This window comes from Anguilla anguilla, chromosome 17 (genome assembly GCF_013347855.1).
Source record: "Anguilla anguilla isolate fAngAng1 chromosome 17, fAngAng1.pri, whole genome shotgun sequence".
In the NCBI taxonomy this organism is placed as follows: domain Eukaryota; kingdom Metazoa; phylum Chordata; class Actinopteri; order Anguilliformes; family Anguillidae; genus Anguilla; species Anguilla anguilla.
This window is the reverse complement of record NC_049217.1, coordinates 6,948,798-6,974,249: the sequence shown is the minus strand read 5'-3', so window position 1 is coordinate 6,974,249 and position 25,452 is coordinate 6,948,798. Positions and strand designations below refer to the sequence as shown.

The window sequence follows — 25,452 nt, the reverse complement described above, 5'->3', positions numbered from 1 at the left end:
AACTAATCCTTGTATGGACACCTGGCAGCTTTTATAGACCTTTCTTTATAGACCATCTGTGTCTAGATGTTTTACATGACAAATCATTGCCAGAATTAAAAAATAAAAATGGAATTGAATAGCAGCAGCTGCAGTTTATTTGTAATAAAATGTTTACTCAGTGGATAATCTCAACTGAGTTTCCAACTTGATTAATCTATAAACATTATTATAAACAATGATTTTACAACAAGGTATTTAAAATGCAGCAAAGTATGATGATTGTGAACAAAAATCTCCTCAGCAGTTGTGGTATCACTAAGCTAGTAACAAAAAAAAAAACATATTTTTCCTGTGACTATTAGAGTATGCATGTATCAGTGCCAATTATTTGATCAGTGATCAGATTCAATGAGAAAGCATACAAGGAGAAGTCATTGTAGGGGTATGATGACTATGCAGAGTAAAAGATACACATTTTACAGTGTACTGTGCAAAAGATGCATACCCCCAGAAGGACCATTGGGGGTATGCATTTGTGTACCATTGATTAATTCATCATTAATTGATTGGTTGATAGGTTGGTTGGATGGCACCACAGTGACTGCCTCTCACTCTGCAAAGAGCCTGGGGTGGTCCTGGATGACCAACTGGACCTCAAGGAGCACATCAAGGCAACATCAGAGTCCTGCAGTTTACTTCTGTACAGCATCAGAAGGATTCGACCATACCTGACTACGCACCCTACCCAGCTGCTCGTTCAGGCTACGGTGACCTCTCGTCTTGATTACTGCAACTCTCTCCTTGCAAACCTGCCAGTTTGTGCCATCCCGCCACTGCAGATGATTCAAAATGCCGCTGCCCGACTCATCTACAACCTTCCCAAATTCTCCCACGTCACTCCTCTGCTGCGATCACTCCACTGGCTACCGGTTGCTGCCAGGATCTGGTTCAAAGTCCTGACCCTCGCGTACGCTGCAGCCAACTGGACAGCCCCCATCTACTTGCAGGACATGATTTGATCTTATACGCCTGCTCGACCACTCCACTCAGCAGGGCGCTTTGTACCCCCTCCCACCCGAGTAAAAGGATCACAGAGCTTCTCCACCCTAGCTCCCCAGTGGTGGAACGAACTCCCTGTCCCTCTTCGAACCTCTCCCTTACTACCCATCTTCCGCCGTGGTCTGAAGACTCATCTCTTCAGACTATGCCAGGACTAACTACCACCGCTCAGTATATTTCACTTTAAATCCGCCCCCCACCCCCCTTCATGACACTCATTACATGTTCCCCCATCCCAGCACTTTTTGGTAATTTGTACTTGTCCTAATATTGTAGCTTGTTCTTCTGCCTAGTTGGCTTGGCAGAGGTTAGGTGAGAATAGTGTAGAACTGTGCTCTTGGATAGAAATAGCTGTACAAAATAAGTATTGTATCTTATTGAACCTGCATATTGTAGTTGTCCATGATCATGAAATGCACTTTGGTACGTCGCTTTGGATAAAAGTGTCTGCCAAATAAATATAATGTAATGTAATGTAATTAATAATAAATCATTAATAACTGGTAAAAACCAACTTCAGTCTCATCAAGTTTAAGAGCAGAAAATTAGAGAGCGTCCAAACCTTGATATCTACAATACAAGCTTCTAAATGAGAAAGCAGAAGTGCTTGATAATCAGACGAACGTGACTGCTGGATCATGCTCGTCTGGGTCCTCACCCCAGACCTGCTCACCTTGGGAGACCCTACTGGGGGACAAAAGCCCCTGACGACATAGACATCTGGGGATCATAAAACCTTGCCAGCCCTTCCACCACGACAAGACCACAATCCAGGAAGATGTTCACACTTGTTTTGTCTCCATTTTGTATCGAATGTGACTATAAATTGTTAAAATGTCCTGAAGGAGAGTACCCTGCTCATGTGGACGCCGGTCATACACCGTCCACCTTCAGGCCCATGGCTCATGTGTCAGGGCCTACCCTCATTCCTTTGAAATAGCATCACGTACATCAGGTTACAAGGTACGTTGTACCTTGGTGTTTCTTCAAAATGTGCCCAATCGTGGTTTGACTGATTCCCTTGATCCCTTGGAAGATGATATTGCAAGAATGTTTCGTTTGGATGTCCTTGAGTTGAATGTCATTTCTCTGAGCCACCATCTCCCTCTGCTGCTGTCTCCTGCATTGAGAAGATTGCCATGTCCTCCACTTACTGGACTCCTGAAAGATAAATTACAGCAACACTACATTCCTGTAATCTAAGTCAGCAATAGAATTAGTGTTGCAATTACTGTAATTACAGTTAGTAAATTTACCGATGCTCAGTTCAAAAACCTGAGCATCAGTCATTAGAGGCCACTGTTGACCATTTTAAATTTACCTGTACAGTTCTTCAAACTTCTTCCATTGTTAGGCCTGGATTTACAAAATGGCCAATCACTGTGGCTCTAATTTCATTTGAACAGTATTTCTTTTACCTGCTTGACCATGACCTCCATGACCATGACCATGTCTCAGCCACAAGCCGTCCATCAATACCAACGGCACTGGACTGCTCCTTGTTGTTAGAAACTGCTGTACAGGCTTTCTAACAGCCTTTTATGTAGTGCTGAAGGGATTACCAATTGTGTTGCAAAGCAACTAACTTGGGCAATGTTGTTGGAAGTAATGAGACAAAATTGCAAACGTGGACTTTATTTCATGATCTGCATTACTAGAAATAAGCATTGAAACATTGTACTAATATGAGGTGACTGTATTGTGCAAACTGAGTGTGTGATTTAAAGTTTTGCACTTTTGTGTGTAGGTACAACAATTTGTGTTTTAAGGTAAGAATTTTGCCAGTCAGTTTGGCTCATTGCATGAAGAGATTTGCAGAGATTTCCATCCATCCAAAAGATTGAAAAAAAATCTAGGGTCTCAGGAACATCTCGGAGAATGGATGTCATGCAAACTGCACTTCTGCCTTGATTTTGGCTTAGTGGTCTGATCCATTCAACTGATGTGCAGCAGATCCAGGATCAAACCTACTGGAAAACCATTTCTTTGAGAGGTAACAAACATACATGATCAACAGACAAGTAGTGACTTTTCAAAATGTACTGAATTGTGGCTATACTACGGATTGCATTTACACTACTGCAGATGGATGTCATTGCTTCAACTGCGCAGATTTTAGCCCCATACTGATATATACTGAGCCCATACATAATACCATACAGACTCAGTATTGTGTTCAACACATCACACAACAGAAAATCACAACTGCAAAACATTTGATATTTTTATAATTCACGTTTAATCACTCAATATTATTGTCTGAAATTACAACCCAAAATACTCAACCCATCACTGTTCATAGTAATGAAAGGAAATAGGTACACACTGTGGTGAATAAGTCTGCATTCTACCTATCAGCTGCATTTACTCACATATATTTTCACATTGGAGCCCTTGAGAAAATGAACGAAGGCACCTGTAAAAACTAGCAAAATGCGCAGTTACCTGGATGAGTCTGCCACTGCCTTCATTTATACAGAGATGCAGATACAGGAGTCATAATTATTACTTCAAAAGCATTTTATCTTGCATTTTATCTTTTCCCAGTATCACACTCCTAATGTTATATTCATGTTTTAATAATCAAAAGTATACAAACACACTTTGAACATTTACAATACAATTTTATTAAAATGTAAAAAAAAAACAGAAATCATATTTATATAGCAGGTGCTTAACCTAAACATGCTAAAAGACCTTATATACAATGAATGTAAAAAAAGCTGTACTTAGGTAAATATTGGGTACAGCTGAAATTGCAGTGGTTAGGCATTGGTCAAGGAAGGTTTGGTAAACATACAAGTGTGTTGAAATGTGTGTGAAATTAAATGCCAACATCTATTTAAATGTTGAGTTGAAATGCCTACATCGATTTAAATGCTGTTTGAGATTAATTGCCAACATCGATTGAAAAGAATAATAGTAATAATTAAAAAAAACATAACAAACATTTTTGGTTCACCCAGGGGAAACCATAGAGATTTTAAAACCAACCAAAAGGGTCCAGTTAGCATTGCTCAGCTAAATGGCAGTTGAGTGGAAAAGCATATAGCTATTGTGTGTGTGTGTGTATGTGTGTGTGAAAGTGTGTGGGAGTGAGTGTGTATGTGTGTGTGTGAAAGTGTGTGGGAGTGTGTGTGTGTGTGTGTGTGTCTGTGGGGGTATTAGAGTGTAAGTGCATGCGTGTGCGTCTGAGTGCATGTTTTTGCAAGTGACCGCGTGTGTGGTTGTGTACATGCGTGCGTGTGTGTGAGTGACAGTGCATGTTTGGGAGAGTGTGTGTGTTTGTGTGGGCGCATGCATGTGTATGTGTATGTGTGGGTGAATATGAGAGTGTGCGTGCCTGTTTGTGAGAGAGAATGTGTGTGCGCATGTGTATGTATTTGTGTGCATGTGTCTGTATGTTTGGGTGAATATGAGAGTGAGTGTGTGTGTGCAGGTGTTTCTGTGTGGGTGTGTATGTGTGAGTAAATATGAGAGTGTGTGAGTGTGGGTTTGTGTGAGTGTGTGTGAGTGTGTGTGTGTGTGACTCTACTCCAGATGGCAGAGGGACACTGAGGAGTCGTAAACAATAAATCCAGCACAGAGGGGTGCGTTTTGAGTGAAATGTGTGTGGAATCTGTGCAGGAGGGTCAGTGTGTCAGAGTCAGAGATGCTGTAGAAGGACAAAGTGCCGGCTGGACGGTCCACACACACTCCTACCCTGTACACACATCTTCCTCTACCAGTACCATCATCATCACACACTCCTGCTCTGTGGTAGGGGGAGGGGGGGGCAGATAATTGTGTTTGGTTCTTATTGTGATGGACAGAGTACTTGTTACTAAAGCACATCAGACTCCAGGAGTTTTTATTCCTTCCAAACCTACAGTCAGAAACCCCTCCTTCAGTGCTTATTTCTTTATATGTCACTGCTATATGAACCCATCCAAACTCAGACACACTGAACTCAGCCTCCCAGTAACATCGCTCACACACACTCTCTCTGCACACAAGCTGGGACTTGTACTCAGATCTCTCTGGATGATCAGGATCTGGTTCCTCCTCACTCTTTGGTGTGTGTAATACCTTCCTGTTCCCCTCGGACAGAGACAGCTCTCCGCTTGCTGTGCTTGGATCCAGTGTGAGCTGACAGTTGTCTGCACACCAGAGGCATTAATGAGATTAGCATGCACACACAGCAGAGTGTAAATCTATGAAAAGTGTTCTGTGTCGATACAGACTCACATTTCCTGGGTCCTGGTTCGATCCTGTTCTCTCCTCCATGGTCCACACTATAGTAACAGCAGAACAGACAATTAGTGAGTGAGTGAGTGTGTGTGTGTGTGGGTGTGTGTGTGTGTGCATGAGGTGCAGTGTGGAAACTCAGTACTTACAGCAGTGTGTGTGTGTGTGTGTGTGTGTGTGCGTGTGTGTGTGTGTGTGCGTGTGTGTGTGTGTGTGCATGAGTGTGTGTGTGTGTGCGTGTGTGTGTGTGCATGCGTCTGTGTGTGTGTGTGCGTGAGTGTGTGGAAACGCTGTACTTACAGCAGTGTGAGTGTGTCCAGTTTAGCAGCAGACAGCGCTCTCGCTCCTGAGTCTCCTGGGTGATTGTATCTCAGGTCCAGCTCTCTCAGGTGTGAGGGGTTTGAACACAGAGCTGAAGCCAGAGAATCACAGCCTCTCAGTGTGACTCTACAGCCTGACAGCCTGCAGAGAGAACGACAAACACATCTTACAGCACACCAATACAAACCAACAGGGCTGTGTAGATCAAATACATAGCTGTGTGCTACACACCTTCTACAGCTTAATATAAAATAACAGGACTGTTTAGTTCATTTTATTCATTTTGAAGAATGCATAATTTTAAATTATTTGATTTGATGCTTCTCATAAAGGTCCAATTGTTGTCAGATTCAAATTCTTTAAATGGGTTTTAAAATGTCAGTATAGTCTTTTTCTACCAAAAGGAAGAACATACGATTATATAACATAATGACAAAAACAGGCCATTCAGCCCAACAATGCTCACCATTTGCCTGACTAAATTGTACCTAGTGCTCCGATTACCTACAGCCTAGATAGTATCTAACACAGGATCAAGCCTGACCTTGAAAATCCCCAGAGTTTCTGCCTCTACTAAGTGACCTGGCAGGCTATTCCACACATTGACTACCCTCTGCATAAAAAATTCTGTCTGTACAGAATTTACCTTCTGCTAATTTCCATGTATGTTGCCTCGTTCTACTAAGAGAACTCAACCTGAAGAATCTCTCGTATTTCACTTTGCTGATCCCCGTTATGAATTTAAATGCCTCAATCAAATCACCCCTACGTCTCCCTTTACCAAGCTTGAAGAGATCATCATCAACGTCATAAGTCAACAGGAACATGCTCTCAGTTTAGTGGAGTGTAAGGAACGTTTGTTTGTTTTCACATTAGAAACATTAACATCAGTGTTGTATTCATTCACATTGGGGCCCTTTCTGATGGAAGGTTTGTGTTTGTACTCACCCCAGTCTCTGCAGTTTACAGTGTGGGTCCTCCAGTCCAGCAGAGAGCGCTCTCACTCCTGAATCCTGCAGCTCATTGTCTCTGAGCTCCAGATCTCTCAGCTCTGAGTGAGAACGCAGGACTGAGGCCAGAAGATCACAGCAGCTGCCTGTGAGATTACACCAACCTAGCCTGTAGAGAAACCACACACACACACACACACACTGAAATTCAAATTCACTGATTTGACAATGTTCAGTTGATACATACATGATATCTTATTTGCCTATGTATTCCTGAGATGTACACATAAAATCAGGTTTATAAAGTATTCTAACAACTCTGTGAGATTACACCAACCCAGCCTGTGGAGAAATCACACACACACACACGCATGCAGGCACACACCACATGCACACAAACACACACACACACTGACAGTAACCTGTTTATATAACTGTTTAAAATGTGGCCCTCAGTAGAGGGACTAGAGTCTTTTGGTTATGGTTAGCATGGCTATGGCAGCTAGCTCTGAGCTGTTTACCATTACCACAGTTCATACTTTTAAAATATATCAATAGTTACAGATCTATGTAACACAATTGTCTGGCATCTGTTAACACTTGATGACAATCCTGGTAAAAGAACTGTCATGTCCAACACAGAAAAGTCAATAAATTTGCTGGGCACCTGATTTCATATCAGTGAAAACAAACACCAGTACAGTTGCAAGAAAAGGTTTGTGAACCCTTTGTTACTCATTAAATGTGGGCTTCATTTAAGTCACAAAAATAGACAAACACATTCTGCTTAAACTAATAGTACACAATAAATTGCACCTCTCATGTCTTCATTGAACACATTGTCTAATAATTCATAGGTCAGGCTGGAAAAAGTATGTGAACCCTTGTATCTAGTAACTGGTAGGACCTCTTTAGCAGCAATAACCTCCAGATGGTATGTTTCCTATAGCTTCTGATCAGGCTAGCACAATGGTTAGAAGGAATTACTTTAAGACCATTCATCCTTAAGAAACTGCTCCAGTTCAGATTACTTGCATAAACAGTCCCCTTCAGGTCATGCCACAACATCTCAGTTGGGTTAAGGTCTGGACGTCTATTAAGCTTCATGTGAAGGACTGCTTCCCTGACATTCAGACAAATGATAATATCTGACCTCCCCTAGTGAAACTAATCCTGTCCGGACAGGAATTTTGTCTGACATCAGCAGAGGTATTGAGTTTCTGACAGTAAGAGGAGGGTTGAGACAAAAAATCTCCAAAATAATCCTGTTGGAATCAAATAACGTGTGAAGCTGCATGATTCCTAGTCTACGCAGAATCTCAAAATGTGTGCACCTCTAGGACCAAAAACCCATGATTGTTGTTAAATGTGAGAGTGTGTCAGACTTCAGTTGTCTAGAAGTCGACTCGTGTATGGGAGCCATTAGCTAGCTTCTTTAGTCAGCAGGCTAGTAAGGCTAGTAACAGCAATAAATTACGTGAATAAGCACAAAACTATGTAATATTCAAAGTGCACAATCATGTGATAATGTATCCAATAAGGGGTCCATAGAGGGCTCCAATGTCACTAGAACCGATAATAGGTTGCAGCAGCAAGTGTATGAGCAGCAACGAGTGCAGTTAGCTACACCGGCTCCTGTTTCTCCTCCATGCCTTCAACTTTGGGCTTGAACATGTATGCTTTAACTTTATTCCCTGTCGGATAATTCACGAATGCCATGTTCACTTTTAGAGCAGGAGTTGTGTGGGCAGGAGATGGGAGGGGCTCTCCTGTCATTCCCAGTCAGATAACCAATCAAAGCAGAGAATGTGGGAAAAACATGCAACCCCCACCCATAACAGCCTGTTCAGCTTGAAGGGAGAGAAACTCACTGGTTATGTTTTAAAAAAAAAAAAAATTTAGCACTCGTTTCTCTTAATTTTTTTTGAAAGATTGGTAGACCTAGTGGAATAATGTAGAATTTCCAAAAAATAGAATAAGCAGCGGTAGTGCTAGCCCATGGAATGCTGAGCCTTTGGAGGACATTTCAAATTTTTACAATATTTGATTTGCGTTCTGATCAAAACATGTTTTTGCCATTTGTATGTCGTTCATGATTTTATTTTGACACTTGTAACATAAGCAAGATGAAACAGTGGGATTAGCAAATTGAAATAAGCTACAAATAAAGTTTTAGTGTCCTTATTTTTGTCACACAGGCTAATAACTCTAGGGATAATTTCTGTTTTAATTTGCTCATGTAGAAAAAGCTAGCTATAGCATGACATCTTGTTTTTCACTCGTCATTAAAATTCAGCACGCTCTTGATCTTGCAATGATATCAATGGCTCATGTTATGATCAATAAACAACACAAATGTCCATCCATCCATTATCTACCCCTTATTCCTAATATACCCAGGGTATATATCCACTCCATCGCAGGGACAATACAAATATCAATATGGTTCAATTTATGGTTCAAGTCTGGGTCACTGGCCATTTTAATCTTTAAAAAAAGATTACATACATACATTGAACACAGTAGTTTTTTTTCATAAGTAAAAAATGCAGAATCCTGTATTAATATGCCCTCTGATAAGTGGGAACCTGTCAATGTTATTAGAATGTAGAATACTAAATGAGAATAATAAATATTGCAGTAACTTTTGATATCCCTTACATGGCAGCCGCTAGAGACAGAACTCTGATCTCTGAATCAGGCTGTTCCACATAGCATGATAGAAGAATAAGAAGAGAGGGATGAGATTGATGTGGACAGAGAAAGAATGCTGGTAGACACACATTGCGTAGAGTCAAAATCACTACTTCTATTTAGTTTAGACCACACAGAACACATAACTACTCACCCCAGTTTCTGCAGTTTACAGTTTGGACTCTTCAGTCCAGCACAGAGCAGCTTCACTCCTGAATCTCCCAGGTTATTGTAGCTGAGGTCCAGATCTCTCAGGGGTGAGTTTGATGACTGGAGAGCTGAGGCCACATCATTACAGGACTTCGTAGTGAGGTTACAGCTGTTCAGTCTGCAAAGAAGAGCAGGTCATATTATGTAATTATGATAATGACCAAGGGGCTGAGCATTATGCAGTTTTATTACGCGAATGCTTGATTCTGATTGGTCACATTAGGCATTCCACAGTCTGATATTTCGGAATAATGACTGGTGCCAGAGGCAACAGTGTTTCCAATACAACTAATTAATTTTTGGCAGCCCTCCCAAATAGATTTCCCCCCAGCCAAAAAAAAAAATTTTTTTTTCAGTTGCCCACTGAAAAGTGATTGGCTGATGGCAGCCATATTTTTCCAGATATGACTTTATTATTGTACATTCAATAGGAGACTGACACAGTCATAGCCTGCAAAGTTGCAACTTGAGTGGTCAAGTAAATGAGGTATTTTCCTCTTACAGTACCACCTCTTGGCAAAAGGCCAACAGAACTACTTTGCTGCATTAGCGGCAACCATTGCATATGTCTGACAAGTTCTGTGATGATTGGACAATGCATTCATAATTTACAGCTGTTACAGTAAAAATGTCCATATCCACAACTGATTTGCATGTGGCAGCCATACTGTTTTGAAACTTCCAACATTTTTGATATATATATTCAATGACAGACTGCACAGATTCTTTCAATCCTAATTTGGTGAAAAGCAGCCTAACAGCCTAGGACAAGTTTGCAAAAGTAGGTTGTCAAAAATTCAAAATCAATCTGCATATTATCTACAGCTCGCCTCCTGGCTGACTGATCTCAGATTTTACATGGTAGTACCAATGAAGACATCAACAAGTTTACCATATTTAATGATGATAGGTCATTGCTAAGCTTGTTATATGGCTGTTGATATCCGATTGGCTGATGGCAGCCTTATAAGTTTTTTTTTTAAATCTTTGGAGCTTTGGCCCTCCTGTTGAGAACTTGCAGAAAGATGGACAGTACCACATTTCAACCAGATTCGTAAAACAGTTAAAGAGTTATATGCATTTACACTTATTTGCTTGTAATGGTACCACCAAGAATCAAGTACTGCACTTACATACCAAATTGGGTGAGGATTGGACATAGTGTTCATGAGTTAGAGCTGTGTTAGTAAAAATGACCACACCCACAAAAATTGATTGACATGTCATGGACAAATGGTTCACAGCATCAAAAAAAAGTGATAACTTTTTTTCAGGTTACACCAGGCATGCTCTATGTCAAATTGGGTGCAGATTGGATCAACTTTGTAGAAGAAGCGAAAAATATGCATCTTGTAAAATACAAAATGGTCAAATATCAAAATAGTTGCTGATGGTCCTTTTTGAGGCAAAGTTGTTTAACTCATGGAGTAGGATCTACAGATGAAAATTATATGATTTTCCATTTGCCATAGCCAAATAACTCTTTGTAAACATGCATATTTGCTATAGCACCCCCTAATGGCTGACTGACCAAAATTTTTACATGGTAGTAAAAAGTCGGTAAGTCAACATACTCGTTAAGTTTCATGATTCTTTGACATTGCTAAGCCTACCAAATGGCTGCTGATAACTTATTGACTGATGATGGCCATGTTTATAAAGACATCGTCTGATCTACGGACTGTTGGAGACCTGCACGGAGATGTAGGACACCAAATTTCAACTTGATTGATCAAATGGTTGAAGAGTTATGGGCATTTAAATTTATTTTCTTGTTATAGGGCCATCTATTGGCAGGGAGGCGCCAAGATTTGCCTGAAGCCCTGTGTTTTTTAATCTTACCATCTGACAATGTGCTGGTTAATACCTACAGAAAGCATATTTCTCCAGAAAGGATATGTTTATACTTGTCAAATTCATTTTATAAAATGTACAAGTTCTTGTATATTTGCAACTTAAAATAAATACTGATTGTAAAATAAATACTGCACATATTTACAAACAGACATTTATACCAAGAAACATACAATCATTCACGGTAGAGAAAGGCCGAGTGAATAAATACATAAATACAGATAAATATTGTACATATTGAGGCCTATTAAACCATCTTGTCTCTTACAAACCTAATCACACATATGTTTGCCCTATTAATGTACTGTATTATTGTACACACAGGGCCAAGTTACTTAAAATAATTTGAGAAACATTGGGCAGCATTGCTTTGGAATATAGATTGTTTCATTTGTGTGAGGTAAGATAGGCGATATTGTTTCTTGTAACTTGGTGTAATTCTGATATCAATACTTTTAATGGCAGTTTGAATTAATGACAGTGCTTTGTACGTGTAAGTTACTTGGCATTTTTGTACATTGAAAATGTGTTTTTCATCAGATAAATATATACAGAAATTAATGAATCAAGAAATAAATGCAGAAATACCCATTTATGGCAGATTTTATCTTTATTTATTTCTGTGAACTTTCATTTATTTTTGAATTATTTGCAATTAATTAATTAATTCATAATTGTTTTTTTTTTGGTCCTCCATACAGTACAGGCCTACAACCAGGACAAGTTCAGGTTAGTAGAATATAATAATAATAATAATAATAATAATAATAATAATAATAATAATATTTATTTAATATTATTAATTATTTTGAGTAAAAGCTGGAAAGGGAAATACATTTGTTATGTTATTTTGTAAACTACCCCTGTTTATTTTGGAAATGTCTCTAGATTTTAGTCAGCGGGGGCAAATATTTCCCCCTTTAAAATATTAATTTCCTACCCTGACTTGACTAGCCACTCTCTACAGTCATTCATAGACATCAAGCTGGCTATGCTTGAGTTGGCAGCGACTGGACACATCCCTTTTGAGAGATGTGATCTGGAGATCATTAACACTGTTGCAAGTATGATATTGTAACAGTTGGCTTCTTAGCAGTTTACGACAAAAAATAAATAAATCATTGTCATTGTCCAATCACTAATTCTATTATTAAAGGTCACACATTACACAGCACTACTCACCCCAGTCTCTGCAGTTTACAGTTTGGACTCATCAGCCCAACACAGAGCAGCTTCACTCCTGAATCTCGCAGGTTATTGTAGCTGAGGTCCAGCCTCTGTAGTTTACAGTTTGGACTCATCAGTCCAGCACAGAGCAGCTTCACTCCTGAATCTCCCAGGTTATTGTAGCTGAGGTCCAGATCTCTCAGGAGTGAGTTTGATGACTGGAGAGCTGAGGCCACAATATCACAGCACTTGTCTGTGAGACCACAGCTGTTCAGTCTGCAAAGAAAAGTTAATATATTACAGTATAATAATAATATGGGATAGATATAAATTAAATCTAATATACAGCCTGCCAGTACATGTCTTTGCATGGGGGGATGGCAAACTCAGACTTCTTGATAAGCTACTTGCCAGTTTATTTGTACAAATGCAATATTTTTAAAGTTAGTGGCCTTTTACAGTATTTCCTCTTTTTCTGTTGTCAGAGCATCCAACAGCCACAATGACAGTTCCAACTTTTACATTTTGTAAGGTTAGACACTGATGAAATAGAATTCAGCCATTTATATTCACTACCAATTAACAATGGAAATCGGTAAAATTGGACTGGGGCCATGAGCAGTCACTTGATGCGTTCTCATCAAAATACTGTCCCCTAATTAGACAAAATGCTGAACTTTCAGAGCTGATAGGTTCCCACATATCCAGCGATTTTCAAGTCTTTCAACAGCTTGGTGCAATTACGCATGTTGCACCACTGGCCTTATGTTGTAGGCCTATTTTCAAAAAAATTCCATGAAATCAAACACTTTGTATTTGAAAATGAAGTATTTTAAATGTTTTTTAAGACAAATTTGAAAGTAATTGCAAATACATGCAAATGCTCCTTAAATGTATTTTAAAATACATTTTGTAATTTAAATACTCGGTATTTGTAAATGCTGTATTTCAAATAATTTCAAAAAAAGTAATTACATGTAATTAAAAGGTCTGATCTGTACATATGCTAGTTGTTAGTTCCAGTAACCAGATTAGCAGATTTTGCAGGTGAAGTCTGTGAATCGCAAGACTCCTGGATGAGCAGTACATTTACCTCCTAGGATTGAAGGTCACATGTCAGAGAACACAAAGATGAATATCTGGTAGCAGTAGATAGTCTCCAGGGTACAGGGTCTTGCTGCCCATCATTTAATATGAGCATACCCCAGTAAATACACTTAGACGCCAACTCTTCATAGCAGATACACATTCAGATAGCAGGTTTTGAAAATGAATGGAGTTATTTAGTTAAAGTTACACAGTAGACAGCACTACCCACCCCAGACTCTGCAGTTTACAGTTTGGACTCATCAGTCCATCACGAAGCAGCTCCACTCCTGAATCTCCCAGCTTATTGTAGCTGAGGTCCAGATCTCTCAGGGGTGAGTTTGATAACTGGAGAGCTGAGGCCACAACATCACAGGACTGCTCTGTGAGATCACAGCTGTTCAGTCTGCAAAGAATAGTTAATATATTACAGCATAATGAATATTAGGTATATATAAGACATGTAATATTTGTAATGTAACAATGATAGTATTCAGAGACGATAAGTGCTGGACTGAACTCTGACTGTTCTACAGATGCAATTCTGACCCAAATGGCCCCTTTTCTTATCCTGTAAGTTTTCTGAATTGGGGCAAAGCCCACCCACTTTTCTATGATATTTTTCTGGGTTTATTCCCCTCATCCCATCCCAGAAGTGCAGCTGCCATCTTTGAGATTGAACAGCAAGTTAGTTTGAAATTCTGTGGGATGTTTGGCACAGCTACCTCCAAAAGAAAGATGTAAAAGATAGGCTAACACACATCTTTCAGAGTCAACAGTGAGTTTGCTCCTTTAATTTTGGTGGTAATTGTGACAGACCTCCTACAGCACTGCAAGCTAACACACAGCTAAAGGCAGATTCACTTTAGAAGCAGGAAGGCAAGAAAGTGATCTATTCACATATAACCATGTAGCACAGTATGTCTGTTCTGCTGAGGTTATATATAACCAAATAGTGAAACAGCATTACAAAGGTATGTAAGAATCCAGTTAGGTATCCTGTTAATGATACCTTTGAGTTTATTTTATTAATATTGTGATACAATTGATGGTCCTGTCCAAGGACACCATTTAACTTGTTCTGGGCTCTAGGAAACTTCAGAATCCTTGTACAGATCAGGCCTTAGCCTGAGATAAGCCACAGAATTAACTCAAGAACAGGCCCCGGAGGCAGAGGTCACTTTAACAGCACCTTGAGAAGGCCTCACTCTGGCACCCATTATATCCCAAAATTCCTCTATTTTTATATTCCATCTACTGTATAACTACAACTAATTAACCAAACTGAGTTTGTGAAGAAAAGGTGTAACAATGCGTTCACACAGCAAGAAACTTGTCAACCGAGTTGCCAGAAGCCCATTCATTCTCTATGTAGCTGAGCGACGCCCAGCAACACGAGCAACTGGGCAACTGAGCAACCAAAGTTACCCGAAAAATGTTGCCCACAGTTTAACTTGTCGTGGGCGTTATGAAGCCCGAAATCAGAGTTTTGGGCTTCATATCTCTCCAACAAATATGATACCATTTCACAAATTATTGTTCCGCTTAGTGAGGAAAAATAGACAAACAACCTTCATTCATTCATTCCTTTCATGATTATGTCTTCTTTCATTTCCATGTCTGTCTAATTTTGTGTTTGTTAATGTGGCTGAGCCTGCCTCATTAAATTAGTCTTAATACTAATACTTGTCTTCATTTCGTAATTTAATATAGCCTCTCTTTATTTTAATCTGTTCAAATTGTACCCTTTGGCCAAGGCTGAACCATCAGATTGATCTGCTTATCAATGAATTCATTTATATGACAATTGATATCTTTGGAAAGACTTAGTTAATTGATGAAATAAATAAAAAAACATGATAAGATAGGAGTTTTTGCATTTAATGCTGCGTATGTTCTGGATTGAGAACATTAAATGGGGGCGCTAGCTAGATCCAGCTATCATAATTTTTTTAAACCATATTTTCACTTGCTGAACAATTTTATAGCACTTTATTCGGACTAGAAATAGAAAATGGGAAAATATGCTTCTCTACTATCCTCCAGGTCCACTCGGCTGCTCCCTGGATGAGCTGGACACCCTCCTGAGTTCCCCTGGAACTCCTGCAATTATTCTTGGAGACTTCAAACTCCCACCAAAGAGTTCCCAGCTATCCAGGGTTGACACACTCCCCCAGTCCTTCGCCCTCTCCCAGTCCTCATCCCCCCCCCCAACACAAGGCTCATAACCAACTAGACCTTGTATTCACCAGAAGCTGCTCCACATCCCAACTCATGGTGACTCCCCTCCATGTCTCAGACCACTTATGTTTCCTTCTCACTCTCCTACTTACTCTCCCACTTACTCCTTTAACAGCTCATACACTGCTACATTCAGGTGTAACCTACCCATTCTGTCATACTCCTTCCTCATCTCCACAGCTCTATCTACACTTCCTCCTCCTAATTCTTTCTCTAACCTGCCTGTTGACCTTGCTACCCCCACCCTCAATTCATGCCTCTCCCAGTCCCTTGATTCACTTTGTCCTCATGTCTCCAAACCAGCATGATCCTCACCCCTTCTCCTCCTGGGCTGACTACATCACAACACTCAATCAGAACATAACTGCGGGCTGCATAGAGGAAGTAGAGGAAATCCAGATCCTCTGATGACCTGACCGCATATCACACTTTGCTGGCAGCTTTCACATCTGCCATCACATTGACTAAGACCTCATGTTTCCCAGTCTAAGATCAGTGCATGTGTCTCTAACCCACACAAACTGTTCTCCACTTTCTCTTCCCTCCTCATTCCCCCTCCACTTCATCTCCCTCTTCCCTCTCCGCAGATGACTTTCTGGTCGCCCTCGAAGGAAAGGTGGCAAATATCCGGGACTCCTTTGCTCATCCAGTGAGGCCCCCTACTCCCCCTGACAAACCCATGGCTAAACTGACCTCCTTCAATAGGCTGGAGGACTCTGATATACACCAACTCATGACTACTCATCGCGCAAACCACCTGTCCACTAGACCCCATTAAATCTACAGTCCTCCATTCCATATCTACAGTCCTCCATTCCATATCCTCCCCTATGTGTCCTCTATTGTTAACACCTCCCTTGCCTCTGGGCATGTTCCCCCAATTTTAAGATTGTGCACGTTACCCCACTCTTTAAGAAACCTACCTTAGACCCCTCTGATGTAATAAACTATTGACCTGTATCACTTCTGCCTTTTTTGTCCAAAACCCTTGAGCGAGCAGAACAACTAACCTCTTTTCTCCACCAGAACAACCTGCTTGACCCTCACCAGTCTGGCTTCCGATCTGGGCACTCAACAGAGACTGCCCTCCTGGCTGTGATGGAAGCACTTGTCACTGCAAGAGACTCATGCCTCTCCTCTGTCCTGATCCTCCTAGACCTGTTTGCAGCATTTGACATGGTCAACCACAAACTACTCCTCTCCACCTTGGCTGAGATGGGCATTTCTGAAACTGCCCTGTCTTGGTTTGCTTCCTATCTTACAGATAGGTCCTACCAGGTCACCTGAATGGGGTCTGCCTCTGCTCCTCATCCCCTTGTTACAAGAGTCCCACAGGGATCTGTACTGGGACCTCTGCTGTTCTCCATATACACCAAATCTCTTGGTTCAGTTATTAATTCACACAGCAACCTGGATGACCAGCCATTACCTGAAGCTCAACCTCAACAAGACTGAGCTCCAGTTCTTCCCCTACAAGACCTCCCTACTACGCAAGCTCTCAATCACGGTTGATGGCACCACAGTGACTGCCTCTCACTCTGCAAGTGGCACATTAAGGCAACATCCTGGTCCTACAGATTCCTCCTGTACAACATCAGGAAAATTCGGCAACACCTGACTATGCACTCCACTCAGCTACTTGTCCAAGCTATGGTGAACTCCCATGTTGATTACTCCAACTCCCTCCTTGCAAGCGTCCAGCCTGTGCCATACAGCCACTGCAGATGATTCAACATTCTGCTGCCCAACTCGTCTTCAACCTTCCCAAGTTCGCCTATTTTACTCCTCTGCTGAGGTCACTTCACTGGCTACTGGTCGCTGCCAGGATCAGGTTCAAAGTCCTGACCCTTGCCTACACTGCAGCCAACAGGATGGTCCCTGTCTACTTAAAGGACATGATTCGATTCTATACGCCTGCTTGACCACCCCGCTCTGTGGCAGCAGGGCACCTTGCATCCCCTGCCATCCAGATAAAGAGTTCTTGATCGTCTCTACCACAAAGCTTCTCCACCGTAGCTCCCCAGTGGTGGAATGAACTCCCTGTCCCTCTATGAACCACTCCCACTGCCCACCTTCCGCTGTGCTGTGCAGACACATGTCTTCAGTCTATACTTAGATTAACTAACTATCACCACTCTGCGGATCATTTCTATCACTATTCCCCTCTTTCATGCTACATGTACCTCCATCAGGCACTTATTTTACCTTGTATCATTGTCTTTATGTTGTAGCTTGTAATGCCTCTTAGTTTGACTTAGCATAGGTTGGGTCAGAGTAATGTTCACTGTGTGAACTGGACTTTAATGTGTTCATAGCTATGAATAACTGTACAAAATGCGTATTGTACCTTATTGGACCTGTGTTTTGTAGTTGTTCCAATGTCCTTTGGTATACACTTATTGTACGTCACTTTAGATAAAAGCGTCTGCCAAATAAATGTAATATAACCATCTACATTATTAATTACAAAATACTCACATGGCTTTCCTGCAGTTCTTGACTACTGGTACCAGTCTCTGATGACCTGCTGCTGATGTGTTGTAGGTCCTCAAGTAAAACTCATCCAGGATCTCCTCTGACATCAGTAACACAAAGGCCAGAGCTGAACATTGTTGTGGTTCCAGCTCCTGATTGGAAAGCTTTCCTGATCTCAGGTAATTCTGGATTTCCTGCACTAGAGAGTTGTCATCCAGTTCATTCAAACAGTGGAGCAGATTGATGGTTCTCTCTGCTGAATATTCCTTTCTGATCTTCTTCTTAATGTACTGTACTGTTTTCTTAATGCTCTCTGATCTGCTTTCTGTCTGTGTCGGGAATTTTTTTTGGAAAGACAAACGTTTTATTCCTCCAAAATATCTGCTTCTTGTCTGTTTCTGTACATCTGGTACAGGTGATCTGTTTCCGGTCTGTGTCAGTAGTCCTCCTAAAAGAGTCTGAATGGACTCCAGAGAGAGGCCAAGAAGGAATCGGAGGAAAAGGTCCAGGTGTCCAGTCTTACTCTCTAAGATCTGATCCACCGCACTCCTGTGTAACTCAGATAGCTGCATGCTGTCTGATTTTGTTTCTTCTGCTCTGAGTAGATTTCTGTTCTCATTTACACATGAATGAAACACAAACAAGGCAGCCAGATACTCCTGGATGCTCAGATGCACAAAGCAGTAGACCTTCTCCTGATGCAATCCACATTCCTCTTTAAAGATCTCTGTGCACACCCCAGAGTACACTGAAGCTTCACTGACATCAATGCCACTCTCTCTCAGGTTCTCTACATAGAAAATCAGATTGCCCTTTTCCAGCTGTAGAAAAGCCAGCTGCCCCAGTTTCAGAATAATTTCTGCATCTGAATCTGACATTTTCTTTGTCTCATTCTCACCACAATATTTCTGATTCTTTACATCAGTCTGAATGAGCAGGAAGTGTGTGTACATTTCAGTCAGAGATTTGGGCAGGTCTCCACTCTCTACTTTATCCAACATTGCCTCCAGAACAGTAGCAGAAATCCAGCAGAAGACTGGTATGTGACACATGATGTAGAGACTCCTGGATGACTTTATGTGTGAGATAATTCTGCTGGCTAGGTTCTGGTCTCTGATTCTCTTCCTGAAGTACTCCTCCTTCTGTGGGTCATTGAACCCTCGTATCTCTGTCACTCGTTGGATGCACTCAGGATGGATCCAATTGGCTGCTGCTGGTCGGGAAGTGATCCAGAGGAGAGCAGAGGGAAGCAGATTCCCCTTAATGAGGCTGGTCAGCAGCACATCCACTGATGATGACTCTGTTATATCACAGCAGGTCTTATTGCTTTGGAAATTTAGAGGAAGTCGGCACTCATCCAGACCATCAAAGATAAACACAACTTTGACTTTATCACTTTCAATACTTTTGACCTCTTTCAATTGTGGAAAGTGGTGCTGCAGAAGTTGCATCAGACTGAATTCTCTTTCCTTCTTCAAGTTCAAATCTCTGAATGGAAGAGTGAAGATGAAATCAACATCCTGATTGGCTTTTCCTTCTGCCCAGTCCAGAATGAACTTCTGCACAGAGATGGTTTTCCCAATGCCAGCGATGCCCTTTGTAAGCACATTTCTGATGGGTTTCTCTTGTCCAGGTAAAGGCTTAAAGATGTCATTGCAGATGATTGCAGTCTCCTGTGTGGTTTGCCTCTTGGATGCTGTCTCAATCTGTCTGACCTCGTGTTCATTATTGACCCCCCCACTTCCCCCCTCTGTGATGTAGAGCTCTGTATAGATCTCATTGAGGAGTGTTGGGTGGCCGTGCTTTGCTAAACCTTCAAAGATGCATTCAAACTTCTTCTTCAGTTGAGTTTTCAGAGCCTGCTGGGCTCTTTTTATGGATTCATCTGAACAGAGGAAATATGGCAAACAATTATGTTTAAAATAAGATAAACATTTCTATGAAGAGAGATTAGTCTCAATATTATTTACAAATGTGTGTACCATGATCCATAAATAAAATAACATAAGATAACATAACATAAGACGAGAACAGGCCATTCAGCCCAACACTGCTCGTCTGTTCCTACCACTAAACTGTACTTAATGCTTAGTTTTAGATACACAAAAGTGTTTTACTATCTACATACAAATATCTTTCAACTTGTGTCCTGTAAATTGTCATTTAAATTAATGTGCACTGATTTGTACAAATGCACACACATTTGTAAATAAAGATTTTCCCTTTCGCACAAATACATCTCTTGATCCGCAAATGCAGATTCAACACGTCACTAGCCAAATTTACATTTGAGAATAAATTTTTGGTTTTCAGATTCAAAGTCGGCACCTCACAGCACGAAGGCTGTGGGTTCGAATCTTGGCTTGGGGCCTTTATGTGTGGAGTTTGCATGTTCTCCCCGTGTCCGTGTGGGTTTCCCCCAGGTACTCCGGTTTCCTCCCACAGTCCAAAGACATGCCGGTAGGCTAATTGGAGACTCTAAATTGCCCATAGGTGTGAGTGTGTGAGTGAATGGCGTGTGTGTGTCCTGCGATAGATTGGCAGCCTGTCCAGGGTGTATTCCTGCCTCTCGCCCAATGCACGCTGGGATAGGCTCCAGCACCCCCCGTGACCCTACTCAGGATAAGTGGGTATAGATAATGGATGGATGGGTATGCAAAGTATGACGTATCTGTGCAAAAGGAAAAATATGTATTGACAAATATGTATGGTATTGTACAAATCAGTACAGATACATATAAATGACAATTTATGAGACACGAGTTGAGAGATATTTGTTTGTGGATAGTGAAACACATTTGTGTCTTATTTATGGATCATGATACACACATTTGTCAATAATTTTGAGAATAATCTCACTCAATACATCTTCCAGTCAGTAGAACTTTTTTTTAAGAAGTTAACGGTTTTTACAGTATTTTACACACATCAGCGTTACATCTATCAGTATGCTACACACCTAAATCACATATACACACCTCTCACACAGTATTACCTATCTCTCAGTTATAATCCATCATAAACGCAACAAATCAGCAAATAGTCCACACTGTTATATTTGTACAATAAGGATAAAGAAAAAAACATTAAAACACTGAAAATGGGTTCAATGGTCCTTTAACATTTAATCTCTCACATTTATGTTGTAGACATGTCCATGAGGCAAATACAGTCTTTAAAGGTCACATGGTCATTTTAAAATCTAATATTTTTATGCTGAGTGCTCATAGCCCAGGATACAAACTCAGGGTAGTCTGTCTGATGGAACAGTGGTTTAGGTCATGGCTTTGGAGCGCAAGGTTCCTCTGCTGAACTTCCCTGAGAGACATTTGATCTCATTTGCATTTGTTAATCACTGCTTGACACTACATTTCAGTTTAAATGCCTTTGTGTGATGTTGATTGTGACGTTTCCTACTGTACATGTAATGTTGTCAATGTAAAACACTATTAGGAAAATGTGACTGCTGCACATCGGAACATTGATCACGGTTAGATTTGTTTGCTAAAATAATTTCAGTATTCTAATGGCACACAGTAGCAATGAGAGAAAGCTCCTACTGTGCTGCTCACCTCTCTCCAGTGAGTCGGCGAGATCCTTCTGCTTCATGTCCCTCAGGATGTGGAGCGTGATCTTCAGAGACCTCTCACTGCCACAGGTCTCCAGCATCTTCTCAACTGTGTACAGGGCCTCAGGGTCCTCCTGCTTTCCCTCAGTGCATTCTGGGTAGTCATGAATTTGATGGCCCATGAACAATTCCTTCATCTTCATGAACTTATCTAGTACAGAAGGATCTTCAGACAGAGTCTTAAAGCATTCTGGGCAGTCCTGACTCAGATGACTCTGAAACACTTCCAACTTTTCATCCTTTTTAAGTTTCATCAGAGTTTGCAGGAGAGACTGAAATAACACAACACAACATAACATTGAGTGCTCTGATTACATACAGACTAGGCAGTATCTAAAATCACATCAAGCCTGGTCTTGAAAATCCTCAGAGTTTTGGCCTCTACTAAGTGACCTTGTAGTCGATTCCACACGTTGACTACTCTCTGCATGAAAAAATTCTTCATATATGGAATTTGCTTATTGCTAATTTCCTGTTATGTCCCCTCGTGAAGAGGTGTGCTGTACTAGTGTGAAATAAACACATGAAGAAGTGTGCTGTATCAGTGTGAAATAAACACATGAAGAGGTGTGCTGTACTAGTGTGTGAAATAAACACATGAAGAGGTGTGCTGTACTAGTGTGTGAAATAAACACATGAAGAGGTGCTTTGATGGTGCTAATGACATGACTGGTCGCTTCTCTGGGGTACAGGCATGACTGAAAGAGATTTGGCTTGCTGTTTGTACATTGATGCAGCCGTTCTCTTGATCTGGCCCTGCAAGAGGTAGCACAGGACGTGCACCTGGTACTCAACACCCTGCACTTCAGAGCATCTCTACACAGGGAATCAGCAAAACGCAAAAACACACACAGCTCTTTCTGTGGTGATGAGGACATGTGCAGTATACTCGGGTTGTGTCCAGCGAGGTGCTGTGTGAGGACAAAAGAACTGTGAATATGCCTGTGGTAGGGTGGGCGTGGTTTTGCGTTGGCTGCAGAGAGAGAGAGTGGGCGGGGCGGCTCTCGGAACTCTGCGCCACGGCTGTTGGGGCTTATTAATCAGCACTGATGGTTAATTGTTTGATTGATTGACAATGTGCTGATTACCTCGACAGTGAGCCTGGACGTTTAAAAGCTGGTCGACAGAGAGAGAAGCGAGGGCACGGGAGACGGAAGAAGAGCTGACGGGCAGTCAGCCGTGAATTGTATATCTGTATATTTGTTATTGTGTATTGCGAACAGAAAGCCGCGTGGCGGCCGAAAAATAAAACCAAGACGCAGTCGCGTCCTGAAAAAATAACGCGTCTCTCTCATCTCTCAAACGAGCGGTAGCACTCGACTTGCTACAATGCCCAACCCATGGCCCAATTTGGAGACCCTAGTTACACTCCAGCAGGACCTGAGGGTTTGTAGTGTTTTTCTGTTTCTGTAGTTTTTAGATTATCACCTTTGAGAAACAGACAACATAATTTGTGTGACCATGAAAACAAAGTGTATCTGTATGTATCTGTTTATTCTCTATCCCCCTCCTCACTCCACAAGCATCAAAGTAAACATCCTTGGGCACGTAGGGTCACTCCAGAGGTCTTACAACTGAGGTTCCTGGAGAGTTTTCTCTCCATTGAAACTTTATGGCTTTATTGCCTTCTGGAGGAAACTCTGGAGAAAGTCTGCGATATTGAAATCACTGAATGAAAATCTTAATGTCTAATATGTGTCTATAGATAATGGTTGTTGAGGCATGACAGTTGAAATCTACATTTTTATGGAAGCAGTTCCAGTTTTAAGAGGAAACCAACGTGGTACAATTAGCTTTTGTGACATGGAAAAGGTGGAGACACACCTATTAATTAAATCAAGCCACTAAGTTCAGCCATTTAAACCTTGTGCTGTACTCTGCTCTCAGGCTATCTACCGTTAAACTAGCAAAAGTGGATCTGGCCCTACCCAAAATGCACTTGTGCATTGCGCTTTAGACCATGTGCCAAGATCATTAAAAAAGAGCCCTTGCTCCCCAACACACCAGAAATAAAATCTGAAATCTTGCTTAAATAAAAAGCTGGTTTATTGTGTTAGTGATGTTCCACTGTGAACGGGACATGAGGAATACTTGGCAATGGTGCAATATGTTATTAATGTAAAGGCAATATTCAGCACTAATGAACATTATCCTTGTATTATATACAGTGGGGTCCAAATGTCTGAGACAACTAGTCAAGATATTTCTATTTTGCATTTGTTTCGAATGTAATACTAATTTTTTCATAACAAATGATAATATCAGCTTAACAATTTGAGTATAAAGTTGAATCTTTTAAAAATGTACATGAACTTCAGAATATCTTTGGTATGTCCCCCATTTGCTTTAATGACCTCATGCACTTGAGCTGGCATGGACTCCACAAGTTTGTGCATAACCTGATGACCACGTTATCCCAGCATGATTTGACAATGTTCCAAAGAGCATCTTGTTATGTCACAGAATGCTTGGCTTTCTCAGTCTTCAAGTGCCCCCATAAATGTTCAATGGGGTTGCGGTCAGGTGACTGTGGAGGAAAGTCCATGAGTCAGGACTCCTTGGTCTTCTTTGGTGTTCAAGTAGTTCTTGCAAAGCTTTGAGGTGTGTTTGGGGTCATTATCCTGCTGCAGTATGAATCCTTCTCCACAAAGATGCAAACCAGAGGGTATAGCATGTCTCTGAAGAATGGAGTGGTACTTCTCCTTGGTCAGGGTGTAGTCAATTTGGTGCAGGTGTCCAACTCCAGAGTAGGCAAAACACCCCCAGACCTGAATATTCCCACCACCATGTTTCACTGTGGGTTTGATACACTGCGGTATCATTCTCTCTCCTGTTCGTCTCCTTACATAGACCCTTCTGTTACTGCCATAAATCTCAAACTTGGATTCATCAGTAAATAGGACTTTTTTCCAGTCATCCACTGTGAAATGCTGGTATTTCGTAGCCTACCCCAAGTGTTTGGCCCTGTTTCCCCTCCTGAGAAGTGATTTAGAAACTGCTACTCGTTCTCTAAGAGCACTACAAGACAGCCTTCTTTTGACAGTACTTTTGCTGATGGAGTCTTGCGTTCTTTATTTAGCAAATTCTATACCTGTGATGAAGTTGCTTTTCTATCTCTCAGGGAACTAAGCTTGATGTATTGATCTTCTGATGGTGTGGTCACATTTGGTCTGCCTGATCGTCCTTTGGATACAAGTTATCCAGTTTATGCAAAGCGTTTTAGAGTTCCATGCACTGCCCTCTTAGAAACCTTTAGTCTAGCCATGATTTGACGCTGAGAAAGCCCTTCTTTGCTTAGAATAACAATTTGACTTTTGACACTTTCACTTAGTTCTGATGCCTTGTTTCCCACTATCACAATGCTACCTAGTAAGCAATGATCTGCTGGAAACTTGAGGCACAGCCATATTTATAACAGGTGAACACTGGCTGCAAGTTGAGTTATTTGAACAAGCCTCTAGAGTGTCATCTGAACGCATGCTTCAATGGAAGGGATACAACTCAAGGAAATCTGATCTTTTGTACAAAGTAGTTAAGTTGGTCAATGCCACAAATTTG

General features: G+C 41.1%; 1 protein-coding gene across 1 annotated transcript in view; it reads right to left on the bottom strand.

Annotated features, from left to right (window-relative positions):
* Positions 1 to 25,452, bottom strand: part of LOC118216575 (NACHT, LRR and PYD domains-containing protein 12-like) — a 167,725-nt gene that overhangs the window by 25,744 nt on the left and 116,529 nt on the right. The window contains exon 6 of the mRNA XM_035397885.1: positions 21,839 to 22,166. Coding sequence (XP_035253776.1) covers positions 21,839 to 22,166 — 328 coding nt within the window. The remainder of the gene's footprint in view (positions 1 to 21,838; positions 22,167 to 25,452) is intronic.